The sequence below is a fragment of the Alligator sinensis genome, unplaced genomic scaffold (genome assembly GCF_000455745.1).
Source record: "Alligator sinensis unplaced genomic scaffold, ASM45574v1 scaffold27_1, whole genome shotgun sequence".
In the NCBI taxonomy this organism is placed as follows: Eukaryota; Metazoa; Chordata; order Crocodylia; family Alligatoridae; genus Alligator; species Alligator sinensis.
In genome coordinates, this window is record NW_005842554.1 from 980,186 (window position 1) to 990,374 (window position 10,189).

Sequence of the window (10,189 nt, forward strand, 5' to 3'; positions counted from 1 at the left end):
GGGTTTTTGATCACATCCCCACTGGAGCTGGGTAGCAAGTTGCTACTCTGGGCCTGGGTTGAAAGGAGCTGTACCCATGCTGTAGCCAAGGAGATGTGGCAGCAGCAGCTGGGCCAGAACACTGGCTCACTTTGAACCCAAGCTGGGTTGCTCTGGCCTGTGGCTTTGAATACTTGCTAGGCACTGCCCTACTGGTTAAGGTTCAATTCTTACCTGAAGCATTGCCAAGATACCAGCTCTGGTTTTCCTACAGTGTGCAAGCAACCTTGTTCGTGTTTAATTAAAACAAAAAAATGTGAGAAATGTAAAATTGTGACAACAAATAAACTCTACAGTGGCAAACTTATCTCTCATCTCTGATTCCTAAAACTAGTAGTCAAATGTGTGCCAGAGAGAATTGCAGGAGGCGGCTCCCCTTCACGGTTTTATAACCTTGTTCCATGTTTTTTTTTCAAGTCGGAGCCAGATTCCAAAGAAGACATTTTGAAAGCCTTCAAGCTGTATGATCAGAATGGAACTGGCAAAATCTCATTCGAAAACCTCAAATGTGTGGCTAATGAGATTGGGGAAAATCTTACAGATGAAGAACTGCAGGTTGGTAATGCATAGCACTTTACTTGGGAGGGAGTCATTGTTTCAAGGGAATTTAATTTAGGTAGTAGGTAAGCTGTACAGTTTTCTGAATCCAACTGACTTGACTAGTGGCTTTTCCTTGTTTCTGTTATGGTTTACAAATTAGGAGAGTGAATTTTTACCTTCATCAGAAGCATCGGGTAACAGTCAAAGGGTGGATACTGGACTTGACAGAAAGGGTCTGCTATGACATGTTCTGTATTACTGCAGGAGGACAAGAGTCTGTCCCCTAAGAAATGCAGTAGCGCCAGCACATGCTCTTTTTGTGACGCTAATGCACAGTAGACTAATTCTACTACACATTAGCATGGTTTTTGCCTGCCAGGCTAATGTGCAGTAGAATTAGTTCACTTTGCATTTATCGTCTTGTGTAGACAGACCCATGGTGATGTTTTACAGCATGGTAGATTAGTCTACTGCACAGTAAAGCATCTCATGTAGACATATACTGTATGTACCAGCAGATGTAATGTATGTACTGATGAATCCTTGTGTATGTTTAACTATATGCTTCCAAAGCATGATCAAAAAACAATGATCCAAACATCAACATAGGAACCAAAAAAAAGGCCGGTAGCTGCTAGCTAGATTTTTCCTCATGTACTTTGTTATTAGGCAGAGATTTCTGGTAATGGTTTATTAATAAGACATCCTATGGCCATAAAATATGCTGCTGGGTTCTGATTGTGTCTAGGTGTATCTGTTTAAATTCTTGCAGTTCAATGACTTGTAAAATTTCAACTGCTTTATATTTAGCATACATTACTGGCTTTTAGTTGAGGTTACCTTTTTAAGAAAGGAGATATAATTGTTTGAGCAGTGCAACTAGGATCACAAGACCCAAAAGAAGTGGCCATATTCAACCCAAAAACCTGCTCGCAGCAGGGACAAAACCATGATTGGCCATGTTAAATTATGCATTGTTTTATGTTTTCTATTTATAACTCCTCCTCCTCACCACAAGGGACTTACCAGCTGGAGGCAGCAATGTTGAGCGCCGTAAAGTCAAAATCCACGTTGGAACCTTGAAATAGGGTGGAAATTTATAAATGTTGTAAGCGCCGTTCATCGTAACTCAGAAGTCGTAAGTCAAGGACTGCCTGTACCTGTAAATACACATACTAAAATAACTGTGCAGAAGTTACTGCGTAGTAGGGCTTGTGTAGACACTGACCAAGAACAAGTCAGCCACACTAGCAAGGGGCCCAGTCCTGGCTCTGCTCAGCTCCTGGCTCCTCCCAGGAGCTGGGACCTGATTAATGCAGGGATCAGGATCCATCCTCTCTGCCCCATCCCTATCCCAGTGCTGCAGGGCTCCTGGCTCCCCACAGGAGTGGGGAGCCGAGCATGTCTGGGACTGGGGAGCTCTTGCTTTAATGCTTAGCCAGGGGCTGGCTGGGGATTCCCCACCCGGTTGGGGGCTCGCTGCCAGCTGCCCCACTGGCGGGACAGCTCCCAGTCAGCCCCTGGCTGGGCAGGGATTCCCCACCCATCCGGGGGCTTGCTGCCAGCTGCCCCACCAGCTGATTGGGGCAGGGGGTTGAGAAACAGTTGCAGGGGTGGGGATAATTTCCCAGCCCCCTGCCCCATTTGGTGGATTGGGGCATGGGGTTGGGAAACAGCTGCCCCGCAGAGCCCAGGCCCGACCCTGGTGTCCTCTGCCTTTCTGAGGTAAGTGGGGAAGAAGCAGGACCTGGAGGAAGCAGAAGCAGGAGAGGGCAACAGGGGAGGCCTCATTTTTCCTGAGAAAGTAGGGTAATTGGCTAGTCACCTCATGTGTCTGTACATGAATGCATGGAGCCTGGGAAACAAGCAGGAAGAATTGGAAATCCTCACACAATCAAGGAACTGTGATGTGATTGGAATAACGGATACTTGGTGGGATAGCTCACGTGACTGGAGCACTGTCATGGATGAGTAGTACAAACTATTCAGGAGTGACAGGCAGGGGAGAAGAGGAGGAAGAGTTGTGCTGTATGTAAAAGAGTCGTATGATTGCTCAGAGCTCCAGTATGAAACTGGAGATAGGCCTGTTGAAAGTCTCTGGTTTAAGGTTAGAGGGGAGAGCAACAAGGGTGATATTGTGGTGGGTGTCTGCTATAGACCACCAGACCAGGAGGAAGTAGAGGAAGCTTTCTTCAGACAACTAGTGGAAGTTTCCAGATCACAGGCCCTGGTTCTCATGGGCCTTCAATCACCTTGACCTTCAGTCACGTTCAATCACCTTGATACCTGCTGGGAGGGCAGTACCATAGTGCACAGGCAATCCAGGAAGTTTTTGGAGAGTATTAGAAACAGCTTCCTGGTGCAAGTGTTGGAGAGACCAACTTAGGGGCCATGCTCTTCTTGACCTACTGCTCACAAACAGGGAAGAATTGGTGGGGGATGTAGAAGTGGATGGCAGATTGGGCAGCAGTGACCACAAGATGATTGAGTTCAGGATCCTGACAAAAGGAAGAAAGGAGAGCAGCAGAGTATGGACCTTGACTTCAGAAAAGCAGACTTTGACTCCCTCAGGGAACTGATGGGCAGGATCCCCTGGGAAGCCAGTCTGAGGGGGAAAGGAGTCCAGGAGAGCTGGCTTTATTTTAGAGAAACCTTACTGAGGGCACAGCAACAAACCATCCCAACGTGCAGGAAGAATAGCAAATATGGCAAGCAATCAGCTTGGCTTAACAGATAACGTTTTGGTGAGCTTAAATACAAAAAGGACTCTTACGAGAAGTGGAAGCTTTGATAAACAACTTGGGAGGAGTATAAGAATATTGCCTGGGCATGCAGGGATAAAGTCAGGAAGGCCAAAGCGCAATTGGAGTTGTAGCTAGCAAGGGATGTGACGGGTAACAAGAAGGGTTTCTACAAGTATGTTAGCAACAAGAGGAAGGTCAGGGAAAGTATGGGTCTCTTACTGAATGGGGGAGGCAATCCAATGAAAGATAATGAGGAAAAGGTTGAAGTACTCTGTGCCTACCTTGGTCTTCTCCGGCAAGGTCAGCTCCTGGACTACTGCACCGGACAGCACAGTTTGGGGCCAAGGTAAGCAGCTGTCAGTGGTGAAAGAACAGGTTAGGAACTATTTAGAAAAGCTGGATGTGTACAAGTCCATGGGCCTGGGTGCTGAGGGAGTTGGCTGATGTGATTGCAGAGCTGCTGGCCATTATCTTTGAAAACTCCTGGTGATTGAGGGGAGGTCCCAGACAATTGGAAAAGAACAAATATAGTGCCCATCTTTAAGAAAGGGAAGAAGAAAGATCCAGGGAATTACATACCAGTCAGCCTCACCTCAGTCTCCAGAAAAATCATGAAACTGGTCTTCAAAAATCCATTTCTAAGCACTTGGAGGAGAAGGTGATTAGGAACAGTCAGCATGGATTCACCAAGGGCAAGTCATGCCTGACCAATTTGATTGCCTTCTATGATGAGATAACTGGCTCCATGGATGCAGGGAAAGCAGTGGACGTAATATAGCTTGACTTTAGCAAGGCTTTTGATACCAACTCCCACAACATTCTTGCAAGCAAGTTGAGGAAGTATGGGTTGGATGAATGGACTGTATGGTGGATAGAAAGCTGGTTGAATTGTTGGGCTCAACAGGTAGTAATGAATTGTTCAATGTCTAGTTTCATAGACATTAGGGCTGGAAGGGGCAGGCAGTCAGCAGGGGTCAAATGATCCCAGCAAGATAGGCATCCAAGAGTTTCTTAAAGGAATTCAGAGTAGGTGCCTGCACCACCTCTAGGGGGAGTCTATTCCAGGCCCTGGGGACTCAGACAGTAAAGAATTTTTTCCTTATGTCCAGCCTAAAATAGTCTTCCAAGAGTTTGTGACCGTTGGACCTACTGCTCCTAAGGAGTGCTCTGGTGAACTGACATTCTCCCAGTTCCTTTTGCACACCCCTTATATACCTATAGGCTGCCATCAAGTCACCCCTCAGCCTATGCTTCTCCAGGCTGAAGAGTCCCATGTCTCTCACCCTCTCCTCATAAGGCCTTCTCTCTTGTCCTCTAATCATTTGCATGGCTCTCCTCTGGACTCTCTCAAACTTCTCCACATCCTTTCTGTATTGCAGAGCCCAGAACTGGACACAGTATTCCAGCTGTAGTCTCACCAAGGCTGAGTACAGTGCGAGGATGACTTCCCAGGTCTTGCTTGAGATGCATCAGAAGATGCAGGCCAGAGTTTTGTTTGCTTTGCCAGCTGCGGCGTTGCATTGGTGGCTCATGTTCACCTTGGGGTCAATCATGACTCCAAAGTCTCTTTCAGACGGGGTGCTAGCTAGTGTAGCACTGCTGAGCCTGTAAGTGTGCTGTGGGTTCTTTCTCCCAAGGTGGAGCACCTTGCATTTCTTGGCATTGAATGCCATCAGGTTTTGATCTGCCCACATTGTAAGCCTCTCAAGGTCAGCCTGGATCTCCAGCCTATCCTCTAGGGTGGTGCACTCCCCCATAGTTTGATATCATCAGCAAACTTAGCCAGTCTGCTTATAACACCCAAGTCCAGGTCATTTATAAACACATTAAAGAATACAGGTCTGAGAATGGAGCCTTGGGGGATGCACCAAGTCTTGGTTACAGTGCACCAAGTTGATTTGGTTCCATCAACTATCACTCTCTGGGTCTGACCACAGAGCTAGTTCCCCAGCCATTGGACTGTGAAATTGTCTAGGCCTCAATTTCCCAATTTTTCCATGAGGACATCATGGAACATCAGGTCAAAGGCTTTCTTGAAGTCCAAGAATAGGATATCCACCTCTTCGCCTTTGTCCAGGTGATGCATCACCTGATCATAGAAGGAAATACGGTTGGTCAGAGAAGATCTACCCACCACAAAGCTGTGTTGGCTATCTCTCCAAATATTACCTTCTGTTAGGATGTTGGTAATGGTTTCCTTGATGAAGTTGTAGTTGGCAGATGGTATTAACTGGAGTGCCCCAGGGTTCAGTCCTGGGGCCAGTTTTGTTCAATATCTTCATTAACAATCTGGAAGATGGGATGGATTGCACCCTCAGCAAGTTCGCAGATGACACCAAGCTGGAGGAAGCAGTAAATAACACTGGAGGGTAGGGCCGGAAAGGACCTCAGTGAGCCATCTAGTCTGACCCCCTGCCCCTGGCAGGCAAGAAAAGGGTCACCAAACCTGGGATCCTGTGATCCCAGCCAGGCGTCTGTCCAGCCTCCTCTTGAAGACTCCCAAGGATGGGGTGAGCACCACCTCCCTTGGAAGCCCATTCCAGATCCTGGCAACCCTGACTGTGAAGAACTTTTTTCTAATGTCCAGTCTAAACCTACTCTCCCGTAGCTTATGGCCATTGTTCCTTGTTGTTCCCGGGGTGCCCTGGTAAACAGATCATCGCCTACTGTGTGTTGCTCTCCCCTTATGAATTTGTACGCCGCCACAAGGTCTCCTCTTAGCCTTCTCTTGGAGAGGCTGAAGAGGTTAAGGTCCCTTAGCCTTTCCTCGTAGGGCCTTCCCTGCAGGCCTCCAGTCAGACAAGTGACTCTTCTTTGGCCCCTCTCCAGGTTGTCCGCATCCCGCTTGAACTGCAGTGTCCAGAACTGGACATAGTACTCCAGAGTGACCTAGATAAATTGGAGTATTGGTCCAAAAGAAATTTCATGAGGTTCAACAAGGACAAGTGCAATATTCTGCACTGGCCACATCTGGAGTACTGTGTCCAGTTTTGGGCCCCCCACTATAGAAAGGTTGTGGACAAGTTGGAGAGAGTCCAGCAGAGGGCAACAAAAATGGTATGGGGGCTGGGCCACATGATTTATGAGGCGAGGCTGAGGGTACTGGGTTTGTTTAGTCTGCAGATGAGAAGACCGAGAGGGGATTCAATAGTAGGCTTTAACTACCTGAAGGATTTTTCCAAAGAGTATGCAGCTAGACTGTTCTCAGTGGTGACAGGTGGCAGAACAAGGAGCAATGATCTCAAGTTGCAGCAGGGAAACTTTAGGTTGGATATTAGGAAAAAATGTTTTCACTAGGAGGGTGGTGAAGTACTGGAACAGGTTACCTAGACAGGTTGTGGAATCTCCTTTCTTGGCAGGTTTTTAAGGCTCGGCTCAACAAAGCTCTGGCTGGAATGATTTAATTTGAGATGGTCCCGCTTTGAACAGCGGGTTGGACTAGGTGACCTGAGGTCCCTTCCAACCCTAATTTTCTATGATTCTATGATTCTGTGACCTTAGAGCTGCCTCCGACTGCCATATGGTGGGACAGCAAGTAGGAGTATTCCTGCCCTGAGCTGCTCCTTTTGGGAGCAAATTTGCTTCTGTCTGGTGCACATGGAGACATGCTCTCACAAAAAGCTTACTGCATAGTATTTTACCATGCACTAAGTTTTTTGTGCATTAATTGCACATGTAGACACTCACAATTCCTAAGCTCTTCCTCCGTGTTGTGCTTGTGCCCTCTCCAGTGACTTCAGTAGGATTGCAGTAGTTTGGATTTACTTTATTTAGCTGAAAAATACGAAACAGTAGCATGTTACAGCACGGACAGTGCTAATACGCTACTGTGCAGTATTATTAGGCTACTGTGTAGTAGCATCACCTAAAGACATTCGCTGGCACTTCTGCACAGTGACTCTGGTTACTGTGCATTTATTTAGTACTTGCTAGTACTATCTCAGTATTAGCGCAGTGCTAAATAAATGCAGTAACACCTGCACAGTATTGTTTCTTGTAGATGTGCTCTATGAGATGTTTGATCAGCCTCTGCCTTTTACTGTCCTGCAGGAAATGATTGATGAAGCAGATATGGATGGAGATGGGGAAGTGAATGAACAGGAGTTTCTGCAGATCATGCGAATGACCAACATGTAGCTAGACATTTCTCTTTTCTTCCCACAAATACTCATAAAATATAGTTGGTAGGAACATCTACAGCATCCATCAAATCTTCTGGGGGAAAAGAAGAGAGTTTGTGTTTTTTAGAAATATATTTGCAATGGGAATGAGTTACTGATTTTAGCTGTTTATTTCCTACTGTTTAATTCAATTTCAGAATTTTAAAATGATCGTGGGTAGTGTTCTGACCACAGGTAAAGAATCAGCTTATTCATTGCTTGTTTTCATGTTCAGAAAATCATTTTCTATATCCCAATAAAACTTGTATATAATTATTTCTAGTTGAATCCTAAATCTCTCTATTGATTTACTCTCTTCAGCCACTGTATAATATTCCACCTAATTTTTTTATTTCACAATTTCATCCTATTAATCCCCTCACAAGACCATAACCTTAAATAAATTAATGCCGTTAGTATATGTAGCATGGAATTTGAAATTTTTCTGGTATGATTTTCCTGGCCTGGCTAGTGGTTAGGAGAATGAAAAAAAATCATATCCCCCTAACCAATACTGCTGTACTATTATAAATTATAATGCAGTTATACTGGCAAGAATACCCTTTAATGGAATAAACTTTACTGGTATGGGAATTGGTTCAAATTCTACTGGCAAAAGATTGCTGATGTAATCTGTGTTTCCACAGGGAGGAGGGGAAGGGCTGACCATGGCAGTCTACCAATACAGCTGCATTAGCAAAGTCTTTTAAGTATAGACAAGTCTTTAGACTAGGACAATCCACTCAAGCCCCTGCATTCCCAGCTCCAGCTTTCCACCCTACCAGCAGCCCTGAGAAAGTAGCAGTGATGGAATTCACTCCCATGCCAACAATTCATTAGGGATAGATAAAGACACTTTATTACAGGACATGCGCTTCAAGCCAGCCAACAAGGAAAGGAAAAAGCTAGCAGCTTTTAAATCATCATACCTCTGCTTGGTCAGTCAGTGCAGACCACTAGCAGTTCAGGTTCCCCTCTAAGTGGCCACAGCTTTGGTTTTGCTGTTGCAGACCATGACAGATGCTGACACGGGTGCCAAAAGTCAGCCTAAACTCTGGTCCCCCACCCTAGCAAACTCAGTTTGAGGTGTCCAGGGCGGTTTCTTAGGGGGAGATGAAAAGTCATGGGGTTGACTGCGGGGGTCCCTGTGTCCACGCAGGGTGGGTAGGGGGAGGAGGGTAACATGACTTGCATGCAACAGCAGACTACCCATCCTTCAAAGGTTTTCAGCCCTCCCCACCCCGATCTTTTAGCACGCTACATGCATCTTATGTGGTTGCGGCCACTTCCACAGGAGTAGGTGGCCAATCCCCTCAAGGCAGAAGGGAGCAAGGGAGAGGGATGCTTGTTCCCTTTGTATTCTCAACCAGGTGTTTTGAGTAGTGCAGCATAGAGATGTGAAGGTACAGAAAAAACCCCACAAAAATTCAGAAAAAACTTTTTTTTCCCCAAGGACTTTTTTTTGTTTTTCTCCGAAAAATTGGAAAAATTGAAAAGTTTTGGAAAAATTAAAAAATCCTCTTATGAAATATTTTATTTTACAATTATGAATAACATGCTTAAGATAAGGTGAACATATATTGCTACCCTTTACTCCCCCAAAATGCTTTCTAATAACTATGCATCCCAGGGGGATGAAGGAAAAGAGGCAGGAGACCCCTTCTGTGGCAGGGCTCAAGGTGGAAACAACTCGCCACCACAACAAACAGAAAAGTCCTCAAGACAGGGCAAACATACCTTTTTCAGAGACAGTTGGGCCAGGTGAGCCACGCCAAGACAGAACGCCCGCACGGTTTGTCAGTCGCTTTTCTCTGAAGCTGAGACTGGCGTGGGGAGATGATGTCATCCACGAATGCCACCCAGTGGAGATAAAGGCTGGAGGTGGGGAAGCAGCTGTAGGGATGTGGCAGAGAGCAGGCCGCGGAGCCGTCCCCTGAGCTGGGTAAGGACTGCACGGCCAAGAGGGAGAGAGACCAAGGAGGGACCCTTCAGAAGGGTCTGACAGTAATTAAGGGGATGCAACCCCTGATGGCAGGGAAGCCGGACTGGGGAGGAAGGTGTCGAGGGACAATAGTCTGCAGATGCTGGGAACATGAGTGGGGGCGGGTTGAGACCCTCCTCCAGAGTTTCAGTTAATTGTTTCATTTCTTAATCTTTTCCTGAGTCCCAGGGCAGATAAAAGTGGTGCAACCAACTTCTAGCATATGGAAGCATTTCCACACTGCAAGTTATTCTGAGAAAAAAATTGTGATTTTCAAATATTATCAAATGAAATATGCATTTCCAAATGCTACTAGGATGACCAAACACATCCTTGTATGTAAGAACTGTCCTGCAGACATTAAAAAATCCTTCATGGGTGTAAGTGAGGAGGTAGATCATGATGATGAAAGTGCAAGTAGCTCTTTCCAACATTCTTGATCCAGAAGTCCTCCTGCTGTTGTTGTTGCTGCTGCCTCTTCTGTAACATCAGCATCACAAAGGGTTTCATAGATTCATAGATGCTAGGGTCGGGAGGGACCTCAAAAGATCATCGAGTCTGACCCCCTGCATAGGCAGGAAAGAGGGCTGGGGCTAGATGACCCCAGCTAGATGCTTATCTTACCTCCTCTTGAAGACCCCCAGGGTAGGGGAGAGCACCACCTCCCTTGGGAGCCCGTTCCAGACCTTGGCCACTCGAACTGTGAAGAAGTTCTTCCTAATGTC

At 46.2% G+C, this 10,189-nt stretch overlaps 1 protein-coding gene across 1 annotated transcript in view; it reads left to right on the plus strand.

Moving 5' to 3' along the window:
• LOC102384968 (centrin-1-like) overlaps positions 1-7,765 on the plus strand; it is a 14,250-nt gene extending 6,485 nt beyond the window's left edge. The window contains exons 5-6 of the mRNA XM_014523956.1: positions 457-594; positions 7,374-7,765. Of these exons, the coding sequence (XP_014379442.1) occupies positions 457-594; positions 7,374-7,460 (225 nt within the window). The 3' untranslated portion in view covers positions 7,461-7,765. The remainder of the gene's footprint in view (positions 1-456; positions 595-7,373) is intronic.
• Positions 7,766-10,189: the final 2,424 nt, after the last annotated feature.